At 38.5% G+C, this 26468-nt stretch overlaps 1 protein-coding gene and 1 long non-coding RNA gene across 2 annotated transcripts in view; one reads left to right on the forward strand and one right to left on the reverse strand.

The window, feature by feature from the left end:
- The window catches only part of LOC126024020 (uncharacterized), a 295412-nt gene that overhangs the window by 153826 nt on the left and 115118 nt on the right, over positions 1-26468 (reverse strand). The window lies entirely within an intron of this gene.
- NPHP1 (nephrocystin 1) overlaps positions 1-26468 on the forward strand; it is a 64569-nt gene that overhangs the window by 34129 nt on the left and 3972 nt on the right. The window contains 5 exon segments of the mRNA XM_049784460.1: positions 423-533; positions 1194-1276; positions 4266-4342; positions 8429-8528; positions 23703-23815. Of these exon segments, the coding sequence (XP_049640417.1) occupies positions 423-533; positions 1194-1276; positions 4266-4342; positions 8429-8528; positions 23703-23815 (484 nt within the window).

Below are 26468 nucleotides of genomic sequence, written 5' to 3' on the forward strand. Positions count from 1 at the left end.
GAAAGAAAGAAAGAAAGAAAGAAAGAAAGAAAGAAAGAAAGAAAGAAAAGAAAGAAAGAAAAAGAAAGGGGGTGTGGTGTAGGGAGAAAGAACAATAAGTAAAAATGGAAAGAAAAATTTCACAAGGCTATCACCAGAAAGTTGAGCAAATGTACATGTAGTCTTTCATTTTGTTCTGTTTATAAAGTGATCTGGGTCTACTTTACCTCAATCTTTCCTGTAAGCAAAGAGTAAGTGAAAGTAAAGCTATTTCCCTTTAACGCAAACATTGAATTGAAAATATCAAATGTTAGGGGTGTAGATAACCATCTCCTTTTTGTTTCCTTTAAAACATTTATTGTAGGATGCACTGACAGATTAATATAAATGAAACCTCCTTCCCCTTTAGAATTTTTGAATGACTTTCGGTTCTCTTGTTTCAGGTTACTGGTATCTTGCCCTGCTTGCTTGATGGTGATTGTTTTGTCAGGTCCAATTCTTCATCTCCAGATCTTGGAATATTATTTGAACTTGGAATTTCTTATATTCGCAACGTATGTCACTTACAAGTAAAATAATCAGGTTGGAGCCTTGCACATGCAGAACATATGGTGTGGATCATGGCTCCATTCTTTTTTTTTTTTTCTTTTTTTCTTTTTTGCAAGACTCACAACTATACCTAATGGTCCTCCGAGACTACTCCTAACTCAGTGCTCAAAGGCCATTCCTGGAAGAGCTAAGGAGACTACATGGTGCTAGGGATAGAATCTGTAATTAGCCCTTTATACCATCTCCCTGGCCTCAGTTTCATTTATTTAAAGATTGGGAGTGGATAAAACTGATTCCCAATGAGCAAGGCCTTGCAACCTTTGGGAAGAAAATGCTGAGTATAATGGCCTCTGAATCATTTCATTTGAGCATGTTATTTCTTGGTGAGACACAGCCTCATAATTGTGAGGCATTCCACAAGATACTTATATTCAATAAATATTAGATTTCAGGGCTATTAAGAGCTCTTTGACAGACTTTTTCAATTTAAGTAGACAGTTCTTAAATTTGACTTTAATTAAAAGTACTTCCATTTGGCCTATTAGTGTAATGAGTGTCATTTCATTTCCTCATAAAAATAATTTGTTTCTTTAAAAAGATTTAGTAACTGCTTATAAATTTGACTTATTCAGACATTAAATTTTCTGTACCTTTTTATTTCCTAGTCAACTGGTGAAAGAGGAGAATTGAGTTGTGGCTGGGTATTTATTAAACTTTTTGATGACAGTGGAATTCCTATCCCAGCAAAGTAAGTTGGCTAGATATTCCTTCTCAATAAGTGATTTTGTAGAATTGAATTTTTAGACTCTTGAGACTTCATGTTTGCATAGCATAGGTTCTGTTTGCATTTCAGTAACCTGTAGTTAATGTTGATTTACTGCTTTGGGACAGTGTATAAAAGCAGGATGAGTCTCAGCTTAAAGAGGAAGAAATAACACATTACATTATTGTTGTTGTTGTTGTTGTTAGGGTACACCAAGCTGCTCAGGGCTTACTCTTGGTTCTTTGCTCAGGATTCACTCCTGGTTGGTACTCAGGGAAACATATGTGGTGCCAGGTCAGATCAGTTTCATGTAAGGCAAACACCTGCTGTACTATCTCTTTGGCCTTTGATTAGTGATTTTTAAAAGATGTTTATGCAGGTTGCTGCAAGAATATTCCTTCAGTAGTTCTTTTTTTCTGGTATTAGCACATTTTACAGTATCAAAATAGAGCTTAATTCTCTCCAGAGAATAAGATAGCCAGATCCAGACCTCTGTGCCTCTACCTTTCCTTTGTAGATAGATGATGAACTGAAATTGTAGTGGCAGCTACTGTTAACTTTTTTGACTGTTATGGGCAGATGGGTAATACATATCTGCAATATATACATAACAGATTATTACTGCTAATATAAAAAGAGCCCTCAAAGATCAATAAGGAAATCATAAAACTTTGTCAGTGGGTAGTCATAAACAATCTAAGTTTGTGAAGTAAAAATCTAGGAATTAGAGAGGAGCTACAAAGGAAATAGTGATAAAGATCCCAGGTACAATAAGAAAATTCTGGCTCTCATCCAAGCTCTGTTCATATAACTGTGAGCAGGTTCCTTAATGTCACCAAACCTCCTTTTCCTTCATAATTTTTTTTCTTTTTTTGATTCTTTTAGGGTCATACCCAACTATGCTCAAGGCTTACCCCCGACTAAGATTCTAGGGAACATAGGTGCTAAAGGAGATCAAATCCAGACACGTTGCATGCAAATCAAATGTCTTTGTCACTGTGCTATTTCTCCACCCCACATCTTTAAAATGGGTGTATAGTACCACAAAGGTTTATGGTGAAATTAGCTCAGTTAATGCTCCATGTCTCCTATAGCCTCATCTGACCCATGGGCATGGGCGTGGCCTTCCCAGGGCAGAGGTAAAATTCCTGACTGCTCTACTCTTCTAGGTGAGTCTTTATTTTTTTTTTTTTTTGGTTTTTGGGTCACACCCAGCAGTGCTCAGGGGTAACTCCTGGCTCTATGCTCAGAAACCGCCCCTGGCAGGCACAGGGGACCATATGGGATGCCGGGATTCGAACCGATGACCTTCTGCATGAAAGGTAAACGCCTTACCTCCATGGTATTTCTCCGGCCCCAAAGGTGAGTCTTTAGACAAAAGCAGGGGACTAGTGCCCCACCATCACCTGGGCCTCTTATGATTTTTGTTTCTAATAATTTTCTGGGTTTTAAGTATTTAACTGGGAAGAAAACATATCAACTGTCTTTCCAAAAGTAAAATTGCAACTCTTTTTTAAAATAAAGTGTACCTCTGTGTTGCTTGAGAAACATTTCTGATGTATATTATATGAAAAAATCAATGTGTAGGATAGTGTATAGACTAACTGCACACTAGGCTGGAGCGATAGTACAGTAGGTAGGGCATTTGCCTTGCATGTGGCCAACCCAAGTTCAGTCTTCGGCATCCTGTATGGTACACCGAGCCCACCAGAAGTGATTCCTGAGCACATAACTAGGAATAAGCTCTTATCACCACTGGATATACCCCCCCATATAAAAAAAATATATAGTTCATACTGCGTTTGTCAGTGTGTACTATTCCTAGAGGTTGTCTGTGAAAAGCCAGGGAGGCATTGATGTAAGGATCTCCTTACCTTCTACTTTCTACATTTATATAAATGTAGCCAATTTGGGGAATGTTTATTTGGAGATTTCTGTTTATATACCAATTTTGCATTTATATATGATAAATTTGGGCTTGACTTACATGCTGGGGCAAGGATGGGGAGGGCTTTTATCCTTTTATGCAATTCAAAAAATTTTTATAAAAGTATAAGTGCTTTAATATTTTAAAGAATAATATCAGTTCATAATGGCTTTATTTAAAATTAAACACATTTGAAAAAATGTCAAGTTGCATAGAATATAATTAACTTATATTCATACATGTTTTAACTTATCATTAAAAAAGATTTGAGGGGGCAAAGAGATAGCATAGCAGTAGAGTATGGTATATATGGTAGATTGTATGTGGCCAACCCGGGTTCAATTCCAGGCATCACATCTGGTCCCCCGAATCTGCCAGAAGCAACCCCTGAGCACCGCTGGGTGTGGCCCAAAAACCAAAAACCAAAAAATATATATATTTATATATAATAAATATAAAGGCTTTTCTATAGTTTTTTGGTTGTTTTTTTTTTTTTTTTTGGTTTTTGGGCCACACCCGGTAACGCTCAGGGGTTACTCCTGGCTATGTGCTCAGAAGTCGCTCCTGGCTTGGGGGACCATATGGGACACCGGGGATCGAACCGCGGTCCGTCCAAGGCTAGTGCAGGCAAGGCAGGCACCTTACCTTTAGCGCCACCGCCCGGCCCCTTTTCTATAGTTTAGAATTAAGAAAAACTTGGGCCGGGCGGTGGCGCTAGAGGTAAGGTGCCTTGCCTGCGCTAGCCTTGGATGGACTGCGGTTCGATCCCCCGGTGTCCCATATGGTCCCCTTCGCCAGGAGCGACTTCTGAGTGCATAGCCAGGAGTAACCCCTGAGCATCACTGGGTGTGGCCCAAAAACCAAAAAAAAAAAAAAAGAATTAAGAAAAACTTTACTTACTGAGCCATTACCATACAAAGGAATCAAAGGTTTTTGTCATAGAAAACCTTAATGGTGAATATTTGTGCTTAAAAGTTTATCAATTCCTTACTCTTTGTTTCCAAATGCCCTTGACATGCCTCATGAGGGAATTTTATTCTTTTGTAGAACCTATGAACTCTTCTTGAATGGTGGCACCCCTTATGAAAAAGGTATAGAAGTGGACCCGTCAGTATCTAGAAGAGGTAAAGTATTTATATGCTGTTTTCCTTCTTTCTCTTACAAAGTAAGTGGAGGGCCAAAGAGATAGCTACTTTGAAGTGCATGATTTGATGGAGCCCTAGGTTTATTTCCTGGCATCACATGTCTTTAGTTTAATTCTCATTTTAAAAAAATGCATTTTGGGGGGCCAGAGCAATAGCACAGCAATTGGGCATTTGTCTTGCATGCAGCAGACTCAGGCCAGATATGGGTTCGATCCCCAGCACCCCTAGCCTGCCAGAAGCAATTTCTGAGAGCAGAGCTAGGAGTAACCCGGAGCACCACCTGGTTTGGCACAAAAATAAATAAATAAATAAATAAATAACAACAAAAATCATTTCATGTTAAAAGCTTTTTATTTTTTCAATTGTTCAATTTTTTCAATTGTTGCTATTGTTGTGGGGCCATACCTGGGGGTGCTGGATACAGGGCTACATCTCCAGTTCATAATAAAATTTTTGTCTGTTTTTGGACCACCCAATAATGTTCATGGGTTATTCCTGGGAGTGCTCAGGGGACCATATGGGACGCCAGGGATTGAACCTGGAGTGGCTGCATGCAAGGCAAGCCTGGGTTCCCTTCCTGTTGACCTTTGACCAAAAAAACCACCTGGTTTAATGCTATGGTTTAATGCTATAAGGGTATGGTGCTGCTCAGGGCTAAACTGGCAGTGCTTGGGCTAGCCAGAGCTTTTACCCATCTATGCTCTAGAGGCCATGTGGTGCTGGTGATAGAACTAGGGTTGCCTTACATGTACTCTAAGCTCTGTACTATCTCCCCACCTTCTATTATTGAAATCACAATTATTTGAGTCAAAGCTGTTTTCTTGGTAGCACACGTTCCTCTTACGAAGGAAAGTAGGAAATGGGAGGTGCTTGCAATACTTGCTTTCCAGTGAACAATAGGCTGGTGCTTGTGACTATCCCAGGATGAATATAAGAAGCTAATTCAGAGACTGCCTGTGTTTAATCAAAGCGTATGGACATTTGAAGTTGAGACTTCCATACCAAATTGCCTTCCAGAAATTCTGATTATCTTTAAATTTTATAAATCAAAGCACCATGATTTACAAGATTATTCAAAGTTGAGTTGTAGAAAGTGTTTCAGCATCAGTCCCACCATCAGTGTCAAACTTCCCCAACTAATATTTCCAGTCCATCCTCCACCCCCACTCTCGCCAGCCATCTTAAAAGGTACGTTTTAAAGTTAAGTTGTTAATATTTGAGTCTCAGTGTTTGATTTCAGTGTTATTGACACCATGGTTTGGATAGTTAGTTCTTATTTACTGCCAATGTACCTGAATCCCCTTGATCTTGATCCCTAGCCCCCATTATTTCACATCTGTCTTTTCCCCCTTCCCTTCTATTTCTTTCTTCTTCTTCTTCTCACTACACTCTGGGGCCAAGAGTGATTTCTGGAACTGCCCTTTAAACCATTGCATCTCTTCAACTGCCCTTTAAACCATTATGTTCCTGCATGCAGTTATTTTAAATATCACTTATAAGTGATATCCTGCTGCAGGCATCTTATGTCTCAGCAACTCTAGTGGGGGAAATATTCTTCATGAGAGAAAAGCAGGTGAACACGAGTGGCCAAGGGAATAATATTGAAGAAATGATGATCACACATGGAGTATGGGGACTCACATCTGGTGAATGTATGACAAGTTTAATCTCCAGGCTGGGAATATATAAATGGTAAAGGGACAGTCATATCATGAGAGGAATGCTCACATTTGTTTCTTTGCAGAGTATAGAAACTTATCAATGTACAGTTTGATCTTAAAACAAATACACATGGCTTTAGGTGGTTTGTTATCTTAGACTAGAATACTAAACTTAGAAAGTTTAGTTAGGAGCCAGAGGATAAAGGAAGGCTAATTTCTTACATAGCAAAGTAGTTCCTGGCCCTAGGTGTCATTACTAATTTAAATTAAGGGATTAGCAAGAAGCCTGGCTTCCTAATAACAAAATATCCTTAGCCTAAGGGAATAGTTTTCTAGCTAGGGGCTAACACCAACTTCCTATGGTCTGGTTTTAGAAAGAGATAAAATTTATATGAAAGGGGTACATAATTATACTAGTAAATTCAATAGCCTAATTTTACACTGGCCAAACCTGTTTGTTAGCAGGTATTCAAAATGATAGGGAAAGTCCCTGAGGCAAAGCCATCCTGCTATGATGTTCAAAGACTAGGAGAAAAGACACTGTCTTTAAGATGCTATGTTTTGACTTGGCTTTTATATGTAAATAGGCTGACAGAAAGAGACCAAACTTGTCTCTTATTTGATGCGGAAATTTCTCTGGGGAAAGGAATGCGATAGAGGCCCTATTTCCGGCCTGTAAATTTACGAGGGAAAAATAATATTAAAGCCAAATAAATGAAGGGACATGTAATGTTGAAAGGTCCGGAAGTCCTAATTTTAGCTGCCCGGCGCAAAGAAATGAAGAGGCGTATGAGTTCCAGCAGATGCTTTAAAAAGTGCTTTTAATACTGACCATTATGAATGGTCAGGGTCTATGAATTCCCACCAGAATCAAAGACCTCGTGGGTCCCTCGTTACCCCCTTATATAGGATGGGAAGTGGGAGGGGAAGAAGAGTCCTTGAGGGCTGGACTTCCGCTACGATAACACCAATGATTCGTGAGGTAGGGGTAGAGGTGGGGCCGAGGCAGTGACGACTTCCTTAAGGGGCAGGACACCCGCCAAGGTTGGTGGGGGGGGGCTGATTTCCCTTTTCAATGTCAGTACCACAACATGAATTTCAGAAATATCTCTTCAGGAATTCCTCAATTCTCTACATAGGGCAAGAGCTCTCTCAGCAGATTCTAGCCATCCCCTCTAGGAAAATTGAGGATTGCATCTAGTGGGCCTGCTGAATGCCCCTTAAATAGAAGTGCTTTATGTCATGGTGTGACAATATCCTGTATTTATTCTTCTGGCTTCCTTCATAATAAGTACTAGTTTCATCCATGTTTAGCCCATTGATATTCAAGGATATTATTGACATAAAGGGCTATCCTGTCATTTTACCATGTAGGGTTGTTGCTTCTACAGTTGGTTATTTGGTTTATATAAGTGGCCTTTCATTCAGAGTTGGTGTCACCATTTTTTTAAATATGAGAATGTTTTTATCCCTCCCTCTACCAAGTGAGAGCTTTGCTAGATAGTGGTAGTCCAAACTTCTTTCAGTTAGTAATTGGAATATGTCATTTCACTCTTTTCTTGCTGGATCTGTATATATGAGAGATCTAATGTGATTCTTATGTTCTGTCTTTTATATTTAAAGTTTTTCTTCTCCCTTATTGCTTTAAGTACACCTCTCTTTTTGGTTTTTGCTATTTTGATTGTTATATATTTTGGTGATGTTCTGTTTGGGTCTATTTTGTTTGGTACTCTTTTAGCCTCTTTAATTTACAGCTGCCTTCTTTTAGAGAGTGGGGGAGGTTCTCTGCTATTATCTCTCCTACTACTTGTTCTACCCTTTCCCTTCTTCCCTGTCTTGCTATTTCTATAATTCAGAAATAATTTTTCTTTGACTTTGTCCACTTAAGTACCTTACATTTTTCTCCCATCTATTTGTCTCTCTTTTTTTACTTCTGTAGCAGTGCTGGCTTGCAATTTGTCTCTAGTTTCTCTATACAGTTCTCCTCTTGTAATATTTTGCTAGCATGTCCTTTAGCTCCTTCAGTTCTATTTCTTTGGATTCTCTCATCCTCTGAAAAAGTTCTTTGATTTTGTTAATTTCTCATCTATTGATTGCTTAATTTTGCTGACTAGTCTTCCTTAATTTCTGTTGTTTTGTATGCTTTGTCAAATTCTTTCCCAAACACAGAAAGTTGTTTCGTTTTGGAGCACACCCAGCTTTACTCAGGGCTTACTCCTGGCTCTGTACTCAGTATTGTTCCTGGAGGGCTTTGGGAGATCACATGAGATGCTGATGATGAAATCTGTATTGGCCATATGCAAGGCAAACACTCTACCTACCTCTTGCAGGAGATAATTATTGTACTATTGCTCCAGCCCCCCGACATGGCAAGTTTTGACATTTGTCTTATTTTTATTTAAAGCATATGGAAATGTTTTCCACCAGATGATGACAATGAGAAGACAGCCTCAACTTCTTTTCAAATTGAGGTCTCTGAACAAAAGATCAAGAAACTTACTAAGGTTGGTGGCCACTGACTGATGGGGAATGAAGGTTCTTTGGCACTGGCATTCAGCTCTTTCTGGCCAGGCTGTTGTTTCCACATTAAAAATCAATCAAAAGTCAATGGAAAAAATTGAATAACAGTACATTTTAGCTTAGCATATTCTTTTTTTTTATGTGGGGGGGCCCACACCCTGTGACACTCAGGGGTTACTCCTGGCTATGTGCTCAGAAATTGCTCCTGGCTCAGAGGACCATATGGGACACCAGGGATTGAACCAAAGTTCATACTGTATCAGCCACGTGCAAGGCAAATGCCCTATCACTGTGCCATTGCTCTGGCCCCAAGCATATTCATGTATTTAGTAGTTAGCTCAAATTACAGATATGACCAGAACTCATTTAAAAACCATTCTGTTTTGGTTTTCAGTCACACTGGAGATGCTCAGGGGTTGCTCCTGGCTCTTTACTCAAGAATTATTACTTTCAGTGCTCAGGGGACCTTCTGGGGTGCTGGGGATTAAAACCAGGTTGGCCACATGCAAAGCAAGTATCCTTCTTGCTGTACTGTCTCTCCAGTCCAGTTTTTTTTGTTTTAAGGACCATATCCAGCAGCAGTGCTCAAAGTGCCTAGGGGCTACTGTAGGTGGGGGAGGGTACAGTGAGGTACCTAAGATCAAAATCAGGGTCTCACACATGGAGGACACAGGTGTTCCTCCACTGAGCTATATTCCTGATCCTTCTGGAAATAGAAGAACACATTTGATTAAATTAGCTTACTGATCTATGTAAGCTATCTAATCAAGGTATTTTTTAAATGTCAATTTTGTGGAGCTCTACTTTACGCAGCGATGCTCAGGGGTTACTTCTATCCCTGCACTCAGGAATTACTCCTGGTGATGCTTAGGGAACCATACAAGATGCCAGGAATCAAAATGGGCTAGCTACATATAAGGCAAGTGATATACCCAATATACTATTGCTCTGACCCCAGTTATTTGACTTTTGACAGATCTGTGTAACTACTGTCACATCAAAACAATAATCTCATCATTCTCAGTAGTGATCTCCTGCCCTTTGGTAGTCAACACCACAGCCCTGACCTCAGAAAACTCAATATTTTTCTTTTTCAGTAGTTAGTTCCATTTCTAAAAGGTCATAGAAATGGCATCCATACTTTATTTAGCTTGTAGAATCCAACTTATTTCTTAAAACAAATTTAAGATGTCTCCTTACCATTGTATGTTAATAGTTTGTTCATTTTGGTTTACTCTGTTTGGTGCATATACCTTAATATAAACATATGAATCATACAGACATATGGAAATTTTTAGTAAAGTTGCTTTAAATATTTGCATATGAATTAATTGGATGGGGACATATATCTTTAGTTAGTAGGGTTCTAAACACCTATAAGTAAGATTGCTAGGTTTAATTTTTTCAGAAACTGCCAAATTGATTTCTAAAATGACTGTACTAGGTTATGTTATGTTCTCACCAGAAATTCTCACCAGGAATTCTAATTATTTCATATTCTTTGTTGGGTTTTTTTTTTATTTAAACACCTTGATTACATACATGATTGTGTTTGGGTTTCAGTCATGTAAAGAACACCACCCATCACCAGTGCAACATTCCCATCACCAATGTCCCAAGTCTCCCTCCTCCCCACCCGACCCCCGCCTGTACTCTAAACAGGCTCTCCATTTCCCTCATACATTCTCAATATTAGGACAGTTCAAAATGTAGTTATTTCTCTAACTAAACTCATCACTCTTTGTGGTGAGCTTCCTGAGGTGAGCTGGAACTTCCAGCTCTTTTCTCTTTTGTGTCTGACAATTATTATTGCAAGAATGTCTTTCATTTTCCTTAAAACCCATAGATGAGTGAGACCATTCTGCGTTTTTCTCTCTCTTTCTCTGACTTATTTCACTCAGCATAATAGATTCCATGTACATCCATGTATAGGAAAATTTCATGACTTCATCTCTCCTGACAGCTGCATAATATTTCATTGTGTATATGTACCACAGTTTCTTTAGCCATTCGTCTGTTGAAGGGCATCTTGGTTGTTTCCAGAGTCTTGCTATGGTAAATAGTGCTGCAATGAATATAGGTGTAAGGAAGGGGTTTTTGTATTGTATTTTTGTGTTCCTAGGGTATATTCCTAGGAGTGGTATAGCTGGATCGTATGGGAGCTTGATTTCCAGTTTTTGGAGGACTCTCCATATCGCTTTCCATAAAGGTTCAACTAGAAGGCATTCCCACCAGCAGTAGATAAGAGTTCCTTTCTCTCCACATCCCCGCCAACACTGTTTATTCTCATTCTTTGTGATGTGTGCCATTCTCTGGGTTGTGAGGTGGTATCTCATCATTGTTTTGATTTGCATCTCCCTGATGATTAGTGATGTGGAGCACTTTTTCATGTGTCTTTTGGCCATTTGTATTTCTTCTTTGTCAAAGTGTTCATTTCTTCTCCCCATTTTTTGATGAGATTAGATGTTTTTTTCTTGTAAAGTTCCGTCAGTGCCCTGTATATTTTGGAGATTAGCCCCTTATCTGATGGGTATTGGGTGAATAGTTTCTCCCACTCAGTGGGTGGCTCTTGTATCCTGGGCACTATTTCCTTTGAGGTGCAGAAGCTTCTCAGCTTAATATATTCCCATCTGTTAATCTCTGCTTTCACTTGCTCAGAGAGTGCAGTTTCCTCCTTGAAGATGCCTGTAATGTCCTGAAGTGTTTTGCCTATATGCTGTTCTATATATCTTATGGTTTTGGGGCTGATATCGAGGTCTTTAATCCATTTGGATTTTACCTTCGTACATGATGTTAGCTGGGGGTCTAAGTTCAATTTTTTGCAAGTGGCTATCCAATTGTGCCAACACCACTTGTTGAAGAGGCTTTCTTTGCTCCATTTAGGATTTCCTGCTCCTTTATCAAAAATTAGGTGATTGTATGTCTGGGGAACATTTTCTGAGTATTCAAGCCTATTCCACTGATCTGAGGGCCTGTCCTTATTCCAATACCATGCTGTTTTGATAACTATTGCTTTGTAGTAAAGTTTAAAGTTGGGGAAAGTAATTCCTCCCATATTCTTTTTCCCAATGATTGCTTTAGCTATTCGAGGGTGTTTATTGTTCCAAATGAATTTCAAAAGTGCCTGATCCACTTCTTTGAAGAATGTCATGGGTATCTTTAGAGGGATAGCATTAAATCTGTATAATGCCTTGGGGAGTATTGCCATTTTGATGATGTTAATCCTGCCAATCCATGAGCAGGGTATGCGTTTCCATTTCCGTGTGTCCTCTCTTATTTCTTGGAGCAGAGTTTTATAGTTTTCTTTGTATAGGTCCTTCACATTTTTAGTCAAGTTGATTCCAAGATATTTGAGTTTGTGTGGCACTATTGTGAATGGGGTTGTTTTCTTTTTTTTTTTTTTGGTTTTTGGGCCACACCCATTTGACACTCAGGGGTTACTCCTGGCTATGTGTTCAGAAATCACCCCTGGCTTGGGGAGACCATATGGGACGCTGGGGGATCGAACCACGGTCCGTCCTATGCTAGCGCTTGCAAGGTAGACACCTTACCTCTAGCGCCACCTTCCCGTTTGTTTTCTTAATGTCCATTTCATCCTTATTACTATTGGTGTATAGAAAGGCCATTGATTTTTGTGTGTTAATTTTGTAGCCTGCCACCTTGCTATATGAGTCTATTGTTTCTAGAAGCTTTTTGGTAGAGTCTTTAGGGTTTTCTAAGTAGAGTATCATGTCATCTGCAAACAGTGAGAGCTTGACTTCTTCCTTTCCTATCTGGATTCCCTTGATATCTTTTTCTTGCCTAATCGCTATAGCAAGTACTTCCAGTGCTATGTTGAATAGGAGTGGTGAGAGAGGACAGCCCACTTGGTTTCAATGCTAACATATTTTAAATGGGCATAATCAGAGCCTAAAAAGATAGTATAGTAGGTAAGCACTTTTATTGTACAGGGCTGTTCTGGGTTCAATCCCCACCACTCCATATGGTCCCGTGAGCCCAGGCAGGAGTGGCCCTGAGTACAGAGCCATGAGTAAACCCTCAGTACCCCATGGTCCCAGAAGAAACCACAAAACACCACAAAGTTTGGTCCCCAAACTCTAATCTCCCTGCAGAAACAGGCATGCTATATAGTAACTGGTAATACCAGAGGAAGTTTATAGGCATTAAACAACTGGAAAGAGTACTCATGTGAAGATATAAAGAGAAAGAACTTTCTACAGAAAGCATGACATAGGAGAGGTAGGGGTGGCAAGGAGGCTTGGGAACAGAGATTGTTGCAATTGAACAGTCTATTGGATCACTCTCTACTCCTAGATTATTAAGAAGTGGAGAAATATAGGCCGGAGAGATAGCATAGCAGAAGGCTACTTGCCTTGCATGCAGCTGACCCAAAACAGACCTTGGTTTGAATCCCAGCATTTTATATGGTCCCCCTTGCCTGCCAGGAGTGATTTCTGAGGTTAGAGCCATGAATAACCCCTGAGCACCACCCGGTATGACTCAAAAACCAAAAAAAAGTGGAGAAATAAGCAAGAATTTGACACAACCCATGAATGGTTGTTTTTCTCATTCTTGATCGTTGTTTAATTTAAATATCCTTTTTTTTAAATTGCCAATACTGAAATGTTTTCTAACTTTAGCACTAGCAATTGAATCTTTCAGTAGATTTTAATAATGTGTTCATGGGCATTCTCTTAGCTCTCTCTACTTTCACTGTTTACGAGGCTTATAAATTCCCCTTTTCACTGTTCTTTCTTTGAAAAACTACTTTTCAAGATAAAGAAAATACAGACACAGTCTTTGTAAAAGAAAATCAACATCACATCCTGTTTGGCTTTATTTTTCTTACTTCTCCAGCCCCCTGCCACTTATCTCCTTGATGATGTAACCCAGAGTCAGTTCTGTGTGTCTTTCTAGCACAGCTCCCAACAGTGCTTTGGCCCACATGCTGCAGGAACACTTTACATTCTGCAAATGTAAATGTGCAAATGTGAATAGCAGTGTGGAGCTCAGGCAGGACCATCCACTGATACAGGGAATCTCCTTCTAGGTGACATTATTTTTTTAATATTCTAATAATTATATAATTATATAATTTATATTTATATAAATAAATTTAATATTTATTGTAGTTTAAATAATATGATTTAATAGTATTACAGTTTATAGTTCTGATGTAGAGTTATCCCATTATCATCAAGTACCTATAACTTTTCACCAATGTTCCTAGTTACCTCTAGTCTGATCCTCATTCTCCCCCATAGATCCCTCCACTGTTTTGTATCAGTTTTGTGTCCAAGGTGCCAGGTATGGTCATTGTTTGACAATGTTTATTCCCTTATTTTGTCTTTCTTCATTCCACCAATAAATAAGGTCACTCAGTGTCTGTCCTTCCTCTGACTTATTTTTCTTAACATTATTCCCTCCAGTTCTATCCATATTGCAGTGAACTGCATTTTGTCTTTTCTTAAAGTGATATAGCATTCCATTGTGTAAATGTGTTACAGCTTCCCTATCCATTCATCCATTGTTGAACATTTGGGTTGTTTTTACATGCTAGCTATTATACTAAGCACTGCTAGAATATAGGTGTGCATTATTATATTGTGTTTGGAAAATTGATGACAAATATTAGTCATACGGAAGTCCTATTCTTATGTTGTTGTTGTTGTTGTTGTTGTTTGGGGAACAGGATGCTCAAGGGTTAGTCCTGATTCTATACTCAGGGCTTACTCCTGGCAGTGCTTGGGGGAACCATATGAGATGCTGGGATTGAACCCAGGTCAACCTCATACATGGCAAGCACCCTACCCACTGTACTATCTCTCCAAAATCCTAATATTACTTTTTTGAAGACTCTCCATATTGTTTTCTCACCTCTTGAGAGTGGCATGTAATAACAAGTATGGAAACTGTGTTGGTGAAGATGTAAGGAAAGAGGAACCCTTATATATCATTGTTGGGAATACCATCTAGTTCATCTGCTATGAAAAACAGTTTGGAGATTCTTCTATATGACAAATTCTCTTTTAGATTTGTTTGTTTAGGAGGCCACACCCAGTGATGAACTGAGTGAAGAACTCACTCCTGTGGTGTTGCTGGGGATCGAACCTAGGTAGGCTGCATGAAAGGTAAGCACCCAAACCCTCTGTGCTATCTCTCTAGACCATTTTATAATGAATTCTTGAAGAACTTTTGTCCTCATGCCTTGGGTATGAGACCTTTTTTGATCCCAGTATGTAATAGGCACCCAGAAATGTGTGTTAAGGAGGCCAGAGTGCTGTGAAAATGGGTAGGGGTCTTGCCTTGCGTGCAGTCAACCCAGGTTCCATTTTCAGCATCCCATATGGTCCCCCCTGCAATACCAGGAGTAACTCCTGAGTGCAGAGTCAAAAGCAACCCCTAAGCATTACTGGGCATGACCCAAAAACTAGAGAAAAAAAAAAAAGTGTTAAGCAACTAAAGTGGAGAGCTTCCTGTTGGTGTAAAAGCATACTTCTCAGGAGTTCAGTGCTGTTTCTCCTCCTCACTCCAACTCCCACTCACCTTATCATGGTGTGTTCCCTTTTATCCCCAGAGAACAATGGAACTTGAGCACTGACTTAGAGTGCCCATTCCACTTTGCCCGGTTGGGAAAGGTACTCCCCAGGTGAGGCTGAGTAGGTGTGTGATGGTGCAGTTTTAGGTTCAGGCTGACACTTATAGAAACCAGGCAATGATGTCAGAAGCCCAGGCTTTGTTGCAGAATAATGAGCAATATAGTATGAAGGCTCTACTATTGGTCTGAGGTGAGGAACTGAGGACCAACTTGAATGTTTCGAATGGTGTAGGTGCTGTGCAGGAAATGGGAAGGGGAGAGCAGTGATAGACTGATCCATCTCAGTGTCCTGACCCATTTCATGTCTCTCCCTCGACCTGCCACCTTCTAGGAATGGAAGAAGGTTTTAAAAATGGTTTGGTGGTCATATGTTCTCTCCCTCAGAAGTACATCCCACTTCTACCTATACTCATTTGTTCATGTTTAAGACCTTTATCTTTGCTTAGCCACAATTCTTTCCTAAAATGAAAAAGGACAGAAGTTTTTTTTTTTTCTATGTCAAGCAAGTGGCACTTAACAGAGGATATTGGGCCAGGAATAGGAAACTTGGTTAGAGATTGTTGATACCACTTTTCACCCAGTAGCCTTGCTATTTGGCTTCACACCACCTTTTCAGCCAATGGGAAATATTACTTTAACATACCTGTTGGAGACCAGAGAGACCTGTGAAAATGCAAATGATCAATGTGGGCTCGACTCCTCTGCCAAAGGAGCAACCCAGAGTCCTGCCATGGATCTTGTTTTGTATGTATAGTAGCAATAATGGTGACCACCAAAAGAGGAATTGCATGGAATCCGACATTTTCACAAAGATTTGCCTTTCTAACTTGGAGCTATTTTCAAAGGGTGTATTCTGAGGGCTTTGGCTAGATAGTTATAAATCCAGCTGATGGAAAGCCCTGAATTTAGAACCAGATTTCTAGTTCACAAATTATTGGCACAAGAAAAATTGTTCTGTAGTAGGAGGTTGTGTATGTGTTTATAAATTTACTATAAAATTATTTGGCCCTTTTAATGCCTTTCCCTCCACTCTTTTTCCTCTTTGACTTTCATTGCACTATTGCTAAAAATAAGTAAAACAATAACATTACTTTTCAGTGCCCATTATTATGTTTGGTACTTTTCTGCCACAAGATAATTAGTCTATCTAGATCAGAAAGTAGACTTTTAATGCTTTAACTCAACTGAACATTAGTAGTTCAGAGTTTTTTGTTTTTTGTCATGTTGGAGTTTGGGAAACTCAGATGATTTCCCTAAAGAAAACTAAAAAGGAACATTGCTTCCTGTTGTGAAAAGAAAGAAAGGAGTTGCTCCAACTATAAGGACCAAGGCTCTAGTGCAGGCTGGAAATGATGCCTGCCAAATAGAAGATAGGTGGGTATAGGAGAGAAAGAGCGTAAATGGAAGGAAGGAAAGTCCCACCCTTCCTGTAGCAAAATCAATGGCTATTTTTCCTGCATGAGATAAGAGGTTGTATATGCTGCAAATTGCTGCCTATTATAGGCCACAGACCAAAGTCTGGATGGAGAACAGTCTAAGATAAACACAGCACAAATACTAAGAATATATCAAGATTAAGACAGTTAAATGAGCTGTCCTTGTAACCAATCTGTGAAATCCAGAGCAGGAATGTATAAGCTCAGAATTTAAACAGGATTGGTATGCCAAATTCTGTATATGAATGTGTGATAAGAGAACCCACCTTAAAGTTTTGTGGATGTGCTTCTAGAAATGCAGGAGTTAGGGAAAGATACTTATCAATAGGTATATGAAATGGATTATCCAGCATGATCCATTTTCTCTGTGAAAGGAGAATTCTATGCTTTTCAACAGACCTCAAGTGTGTTTCATCTCTGGTCATTTTTCCTAAAATTGTCATTCTGGAAAGTAAAATAATTTATAAAAGTTAAAGTCTCTTAACTTTTGGTGTTTTATCTTAGCCCAAACATTACTTCTTTTAAAAAAAAATATTTTATTGAAACCATTGTGATTGATAATGTTGTTCATAGTTGAGTTTCAGACATACAATGAATTGGAGCCAATGCCACCACCTGTGTTGATCTCCCTCCACCATATTCCAGAGTATATCCCACACCACTACCCTGTGCCCCCAGCTTGCCAGTATAACAGACTTATTTATAGTTTAGATAGTTAGAGTTTAGGTCTCTTTTTACTTAAAATTTTTATTGATTGATTGGTTTTTGGGCCACACCCAGCAGCGCTCAGGGGTCACTTCCTAGCTCTGCACTCAGAAATCGCCCCTGGCAGTCTGGGGGACCATATGGGATACTGGGAATCAAACTGGGCCCCTCCGTGGTCGGCCACATGCAAAGCAAACACCATGCTGCTGTGCTGTCTCTCCAGCCCCAAGTTTAGGTCTCTTGATTCCATTGTTTTGACTTTGGCTTAGATATTTTAGCTTTTTCTTTTCTTTTTCTCCACCAATGCCCCTGTCTTTCTCCTCACTTTACTCTGGGGCCAAGGGTGTTGGAGACAACTCCCATTTAGTTCATTGCAGTACTTCCTGGAGTCATTCTAAATACCACATATAAGTGATAGCATCCTGTATTTGTCCTTCTTCTTCTGACTAACTTCATTTAACACAATATCTTCCAGTTCTATTCATGTTGCAGAAAATTGCATAATTTCATCATTCCTTACAGTTTTTATTATTTCATTGTATATTTCAATCACATCTTCATGATTCACTCATCTGTTGTTGGACATCTAGGTTGATTTCAAGTCTTAGCTATTGTACTGAATGCTGCAATGAATAGTGGTATACATACATCCTTTTGGATGAATTAAACATGACTTCTTTACAGAGATGTTTGTTATAAGGATTTTGAATTTTTTCTAGGATTATTCTTCATGCTTGGTGACAAAGTTTATTTCTAAAAACTGCATAAAATATGCTTATATGAAATATATGCTTTTATATATTTTATATATAAAATATGTAAGTAGATGGGTTCAAGATCTTTTCAGAGATCACATCTAATAGAGTGGGGGAAGCATACAGAGTGCCAACCCAGGCTGGCTGCTTATTAGGCAAATGCCTTGCCCACTGTATTATCACTCCAGCATTAAAGTTTATTTTTTTAAACCTCAATATTGAAAATTATTTAAATTCCTAAATATTTTCCTCTTTTTGATACCATTATATGTTGAATTTTTTTAATTTCCCTCAACTTGTTTATTCGTAGTAAGTAGAAATATGACTGATATTTCACATGTTGATTTTATATTCTACAACTTTGCTGTATTTAATTAGTTAAAATGGGTTTTATGTGAAATCTTCAGAGTTTTCTAGATATATGATAATGTTATCCATGAATAAAAATATTTGTTCCTTTCCAATTCAGAATACCTTTGTTTTTAATAGGGACCACTATTTATAGGGTTGGGGTTAGGTGCATCTGGTCTCTACCACTTGAATTGTCTCTCCAGCCCATTATGGATGGGCTTTATTTATTTATTTTTTTTACCTGACTTCTCTCTGTCTAGGGCTTCCAGTAATGTGTTAGAAGTAGTAAAAGTAGATATCTGGAGGCCGGAGAGATAGCATGGAGGTAAGGTGTTTGCCTTTTATGCAGAAGGTTGGTGGTTCAAATCCCGGCATCCCATATGGTCCCCTGAGCCTGCCAGGAGCGATTTCTAAGCATAGAGCCAGGAGTAACCCCTGAGTGCTGCTGGGTGTGACCCAAAAACAAAACAAAAAAAAAAGTAGATATCTGTCTTCTTAGATCTTAGATCTTCTTAGATCTTTCTCTACTGAATATGATTTTAGCTGTTTAATTTTTATAAATGTCCATATTGTGTTAAGGTGATTTACTGTGCAATTCTTAGCTATAAAATAGATTGAATTTTGTCAAATATATTGAGAAGCATTGAAAAGATCATATTTGTTTTTCTTTAAAATGTAGAGGGATGTTAATGTAGAGGGATTACATTGATTTCTTTAAATTTTTTTGAAATTTTTTTATTTTTTATATCACTTTTACTGAGGTATTAGAATTTACAATACTGTTACTTATTCTTTTCATCGATAGATAACCATCACCATATTTATCACCAGAGAGCTTGCGTCCCTCCACCAGTGACCCAAGTATTTCTCTCACCCACTTATCATGTAAACTCAGTTCTGTAGATAGAAATCTTCAGTGCTGGTATCTTTGACCAGTTGTTGTCCCTTTATTATTTTTTTTAATCTCATATTTGGGATTAGTTCTCTCTAGTTTATTGTGACTATGGAAACGATGACCTATACACATAGGGCAATAGAGCTAATCTCCTGGAACTCCACAAAATTGTAAATCAATCATTGATAAAGTAAAAATTATTTTCAAAAAATAAATGTTTTAACAGGTATATACATTTTAAAGTTAGTATTATGAATTTTAAATTTCATAAACAGAAATATAATAAAAGTGTAAATTTTAATAAAAGCCCTTGATTTCACAAAGGATGTGAAATGAAAGACTTAAAAAATAGAAAACTTGGGGCTGGAGAGATAGCATGAAGGTAAGGTGTTTGCCTTTCATGCAGGAGGTCATCAGTTCAAATCCCGGAGCCCCATATGGTCCCCTGTGCCTGCCAGGAGCAATTTCTGAGCCTGGAGCCAGGAATAACCCCTGAGCACTGCCGGGTGTGACCCACAAAAAAAACCAAAAAAAAAAAAAAAAAAACAAAAAAATAGAAAACTTTAAGTCAATTGTGCCAGCTCTATTGATTCGATCTATTCTTTAAAGAGATGAAACCAAGCCATGAAACGTTATGGGTATACCAGCCATGCAGTTGAAAGCTTTCAATCTTGGGAGGAGAGTTAGGCCAAGTCCCCGCCCTGCCAAAGCCATATCAACTGCACCCATCCTTGTTTCAACAATGGCCCAGCTACATTATTCAACTACAGCTGTCTACAGAAACACCAAATCAACCAAAATTCCAGGTACACTGTACAGCAATATTTAGACTGACATCACCAAGACTTTTTTGGATTGAGTGAAGGCATCCTCCCAACTCCTCTTTGTACTTTTGGAAGGCCTAGAAGCCAAAAACATGCCCCACAAAGCAGCAGTATTAGCAGTCGTGCTTGGAATTACTGGACCCTGCAGCTGTATTTTTTTTTTAATTCTATCATCCCTGTAGGAACACATCACTTTAGAAGCCAGTTGTATATGAAGCCACCTAATGTTCAGAAACAAAATGTAACAGGATGATCATCTAGCAGCAATAGCTTCTGACAAAGATTTAATGACCTCAATTCAAGATACAATAATTTTCATGAATTTTCTTGTTGCTGTACTCTTTTCCCTTTTATTTCCTCTATTTCTTTGTTCCTTTATTTTTCTGTTTTTTGTTGTTGTTGTTGTTGTTGTTGTTGTTTTTGGATTACACCTGGTGGTGCTCAGGTTACTCCTGGCTCTGCACTCAGAAATTGGATGCTGGGAATTAAAACGGGTCCATCCTGTTTCGGTTGCCTGCAAGACAAATGCCCTACCACTGTGCTATTTCTCCGGCCCTCCATTTTATTTTTATTTTTTAATAATTTTATTACCACTTACCTAGAAACAAATGCATTATGATCAAATATGTCAACTATGTGATACATGGTCTTTAAATAATTTATATTACTATTAACCACTCTGGAAAGAAACAGAAGGTGCCAAGAAATGGAAAAATGCTTTTTTTTCTGCATAAATTGGAAGAAGTAATGCGGTCAAAATGACAAACCTACCCAAAGCATTATACAGATTTAATGCAATTTCTATCAAAATTCTTTTTTTTTTTTTTTTTTTTTTGGTCACACCCAGAGATGCTCAGAGGTTACTCCTGGCTCGGCACTCAGAAATCGCTCCTTGCAGGCTCAGGAGACCATATGGGATTCCAGGAATCGAACCCAGGTCCATCCTGAGTCGTCCACATGCAAGGCAAATGCTCTACCACTGTGCTATCTCCTCAGGCCCCCCTATCAAAATTTTAATGACATTCTTCAAGGGTATAGAGCAAACTCTACTAAAAATTTTCATAGATTCATAAAACACAAATAGTCCAAGCAATTTTGAGAATACAGAAAGTATTGCATTTGCCAACTTTATGTTATACTATAATGATATAATAGTAAAAACTATAATACTTGAAGAAAGGCTGATTCTGAAGCCAATGGAATAGAATTAGAGTCCAGAGATAAACCTTCAGATAATATGGACAAAATAACCCTGACAAAGGATTAACTGGGTATAGGAAATGGTACAAGGAAAGCCTCTTCAACAAAGGATAGTACAGCAGGCAAGGTGCTTGTCTGTACCTGGCCTACCTGGGTTTGATCCCCAGCACCCCATCTGGAACTCCTGAGCACTTCCTGGTTTGGTGCCAAAACAGAAAACAACAACGAAAAGGAACCTGGGTCTATATTTCATACTGTACATGAAATTTAATTCAGAATAGATTAAAGACCTTGAGGTTAGATATAGAATTCATAAAATACATTGAGGAAAACTTATGCAAAACTTTACAGTATATGGACCTCAGTTGGCTTGGATGATTTGACTTCATTGTCAAATAAAATAAAATCAAAAAATGCCAAAATGTGACTACGTCAAACTAAAAAAAGCTTTGCCTGGCAAAAAAAAAAATGGGGTTAAAATAAAAAAATACACCTTTATGGGAGAAAATATTTGCACACATCAGATAATATCCAAGACACATTGGTACTCACAAAGCAAACTCTACAACAAAAATACCAGTAGCTTCATCAAAAATGGAAAGGGGATGATTAGGCATTCTCTGAAAAAGATATAAGGATGGCCAATAGGCATATGAAAAGGTGCTAATTATCACTTAATCTCAGCAAATAAAAATAATGAGATATATTGGGGCCCAAGTGGTGGCGCTATAGGTAAGGCATCTACCTTGCAAGCGCTAGCCTAGGACAGACCCTGGTTCGATCCCCTGGCATTCCATATGGTTCCCCCAAGCCAGGAGCGATTTCTGAGTGCATAGCCAGGAGTAACCCCTGAGCGTCAATGGGTGTGGCCCAAAAACCCAATATATATAAAAAACCAATATATAATGAGATATACCAATGAGAATGGCATGTGTCAGGAAGACTAGAAACAGTTGTTGTTTGTGGTTATGTGGTGAAAAAGAAACACATATGGTGAGACTGTTGTCTGGTTCAACTTCTTGAGAAAACAATATGGACTTTTTATTACTTTTTCTCCAAAAGAGTAATAATAGAGTTTCTATATGACCCAGAAATTCCACTTCTTGATATCCACCCTCCAGAACACATACACTAAACTCCAGACATTAACACTTAATGGTCACTGCAATACTAAGTATAATAGTCAGGATAAGGAAATTACCTAAATGTCCTCCAGTGACAGATGAATGAATGAATGAATGAATGAATGAATGAATGAATGAATGAATAAGTTATGACATATAAACATACACTGGGCTATGCAGCTATAAGAAAAGATGAAATCGGGGCCAGTGAGGTGGCGCTAGAGGTAAGGTGTCTGCCTTGCAAGCACTAGCCAAGGAAGGACCGCGGTTCGATCCCCCGGCGTCCCATATGGTCCCCCCAAGCCAGGGGCAATTTCTGAGCGCTTAGCCAGGAGGAACCCCTGAGCATCAAACGGGTGAGCCCCCCCAAAAAAAAAGAAAAGAAAAGATGAAATCTTGCTGTTCACTGCAACTTGGATGAAATGGGAGGGCAGCATATTAAACAAAATAAGAGGGAGAAGGACCAGATGATTTTATTCACCTGTAGTATATAGAGAAAGCAAGGGGATAGGAATATCAAATAATGATTAAACCCTCCCCAAGTCTTTGATTTCAAAACTGAGATTACCAAACTTGGGAAAAGGACTATAGGGAGAAGGATGTCCAAGAACTATTACTGATACTATGGCTTTTGTGTGTGTTCTCACAGAATACAACTGTATTCTTGGTTGCCAAGTCTTCTGGAGGTAGGAGAATGCCAGGGATGGAGGGAGTGTTCCCTCACTCCCAAAAAATTCTGTGTTATCAGCCCAAATGCAGGCATACCAGAGAGATGTAGAGGAGTGGTGAGGCAGGGCCATAGGCAAACCAACAATTATAGGTGATGGAAGCAGCAACCATGGCTTTGGCAGGGGAGTTTGCCTGCCTTCTGCTCTCAAGATTGCCAACTTTCAGCTGCATGGCCTTTGTACTCATGATTTTTCATAACTTCGTTTACATCTCTTTCCAGAATAGAGTGAATCTATGCAGCTGATATGATGCAGACATCTTGAGTGATTTTTTTAATTGACACTTAATGGAGTGTACATGCCAAAAAGAAATTACAGGAATGGCAACAAAGATATGAGAATTGAATATAAGCCCATAAAAATATGTTATCTGAACTTTGATGAGAATAACTTGGGTGAAAATGTACCTTAAAGTTGCTAAACTTTTTTCCAATTTGCAGCATAAAACTAGAATTATTTATTAAAATCATAAGCATACATTTAAAATAGTTTGGATTGCAATGGTATTATTTAATCAGTATATTTTTCTTCTTTAATAATAGTCTGCTGCCAGAAACATTAATCGGAAATATGTGTTCCATTCATTTGTTGATATTTTATCGCCAAATTCTTGGAGATGTACTCCTAAAGGAAAGGATGAACATGCAGAATGCTGGTAAGGGAATATACAGTTGCTTTATGTACTGTAACACATTGCTATTTGAGTAAATATACCCATGGAAAACTATATCTTCTTCAAGTTCCATTGGGGAAAAGATATTTAGCAAAGTAACATTGTCAGTAAAATTACTTAATTCTGTAAAAATTTCTTTAAACTACTGAGAGACAGTTAAAACATTGTTGATAGTTGAGTTTTAGTCATACAGTATTTCGACACTCATTTCCTTTCACCAGTGTTCTATTTCCACCACCCTGACCCCAGTTATGGCTCCTGTTCCTCGTCCCCATATCTCTTCTTCTCTCTGTATCTATCTGTGTGTGTGTGTGTGTGATATATATATATATATATATATATATCATATTCTTTTAGGCACTGTGGTTTGCAGTATTGTTACTGAAGAGGTATCATGCATATCCTTTACTTCTTTTCAGTTTCCAGTTCTTGTCCAGCATGATCATTTCCAACTATTATTGTCATAGGAGTCCCTTCTCTGCCTTAACTGCACTTCCCCACCATTTCTATTGTCTTTGGGTATTATTGTCATACTTTGGTGTTATTTATTATATTCCACAGATGAATTTGACTAGTCTATGTCTGTCTGTCTCCCTTTGACTCATTTTACTGAGCATGATACTCTTCATGTTTATCTATGTATAAGTAAGTTTGAGTGAATAATTTTTCCAGTCCATGGGCAGTCTCTGTATCCTGCCTACCATTTCCTTTGAGGTACAGGAACTTCTTAATTTGGGACCATGTGACTCATCAGTAAATGACTTTAGATGCAGAATGTTATTTTGAGTGTATATCCTGTATAAATTCAGCTCACAAATTTTATATAATATGTATTTTTAATTATACATTTTTTAATTTGTGGAAATTTGAGTAATAGTACTCAGATATGATTGCAGTTTCCAAATATTTCTGAAAAATCTGGTTTTACCATGTGTTTCATTAATATATCTTATCAGGAAGAGATCAAAATCTCCAAAGAACAACAATCTTTTAATATCCCAAGTTTGAATATTAATGGATTAGTGTTGTTGCTAAGAGGTACAGGGATAGGAGATAGATGGGCAGGTTGCTTGCCTTTTATTTGGCCATGCTGGGTTTGATTCTTGGTGTCGCAAAGCACTGTCAGGAGTAATTCCTGAGAGCAGAGCCAGGAGTAATCCCTGAACATCACAGGTGTGGCCCAAAAAAAAAAAATAAAACAAAAAATAGATAAGAGGTGCTCAAGATTTCTGTGTACTATCATTATTTTTGAAACTTTTTATAAACTTGAATTTTTGTTTTTTGGGGGGCATGTCCTGCATTGCTCAGAGACTACTGCCAGCTCCTTACTAGGTGGTAACTCCATGCAGTGCTGGAAATTTAACCTGGCATTTGCATGTCAAGTATGCACTCAGCCTATGTAGTTCTCCCTCTAGCCTGAAAGCCTGAAATCTTTTTCAAGTGCAATTTAAAAATCAGCAAGTGAATACATAATGAAAATTTCAGGGAAGAATATTCTAGGAGTTGCCTCCCCTAAAGTTGTGGGGGTTTGAAGAATATATTCTTTTAATTTACCATAAGGAGTCCTTTTTGAATGCCAGCACTGTGCTAGATCCAGTGATGAATAGGCAAACACAGTCATCCCCTACCCAAGTGGAGCAACTAGCCTCAAAATAACATGAGCAATTCTTTTCAAGTTTTGAAATAAGTCATCTGAAGGAAGATACAACAAGAACATATAGTGGGAAGAACTAACTGTGTAGAGTGAAGGAAAGCTTCTCTGGTGATTAGCATTTAAGGTAAGACCTTAAGAGGAGTTACAGCAGGGATGCAGATGGAAGAGGACCCTTTCTGGATACAGAGCTGTGCTTCAACCACATACAAGAAAACATGTTTATATAGAAGGAATTGTCCTTGAAAGCAAGCCCTGGAGACTGGAGCAGTAGCATGAGGGAGAGGGAGAGCAAATAGTTTGGCACTATGAACAAGGAGAGTTCAATGTTTAGGAAGAATCTCCTCCCAGGGACTTTGGAAAGGAATTTCAAAGTCATAGACATTTCTCAAGGAATAATTATAACTCTAAAGGAAAACTCAAGCCTTTCAATTATCATTTATTTTTAAATGTTTCAGTGACTAAAATACTTTATGAATGACATAATGTCTTAAAGAAAGAAGGAAAGGCTTACTTTTTTCCTGTTGATAAGAAACTTACTCAGAACTTTTGACTTCATTTTCATCTGGCCATCATGTTAAACTCAGTAATATATATTTAAAGGGTTTTTTGTTTGGGGGCCACACCTGCAGGTGCTCAGGGGTTACTCCTGGCAGGCTCAGGACGCTATGTAAGATGCCAGGGATTGAACCTGGGTCAGCTGCATGAAGGCAAACCCCCTACCCACTGTGCCATCACTCTGGCCCCAAAAAGGTATTTTTTTTTTAATTGAAGACATGAGATTGTTCCAGTCATTTCAAATGTGTCCATCCTGGTGTGCTCTGTGTGCAGGTCTTCCATGTGCCATTGTTTCTGTCAGGATTGAGGCATGTGGTCAGAACCCCCAACTTCAGCTTCGTTTTTTTCTCATCTACCACTGCCACCATGACCTGAGACAGAGCCAGACTGTACCTTCCTGCTAAATTAGGGCTGACCAGCATGCAT

Source organism: Suncus etruscus, chromosome 12 (genome assembly GCF_024139225.1).
Source record: "Suncus etruscus isolate mSunEtr1 chromosome 12, mSunEtr1.pri.cur, whole genome shotgun sequence".
Taxonomy (NCBI): domain Eukaryota; kingdom Metazoa; phylum Chordata; class Mammalia; order Eulipotyphla; family Soricidae; genus Suncus; species Suncus etruscus.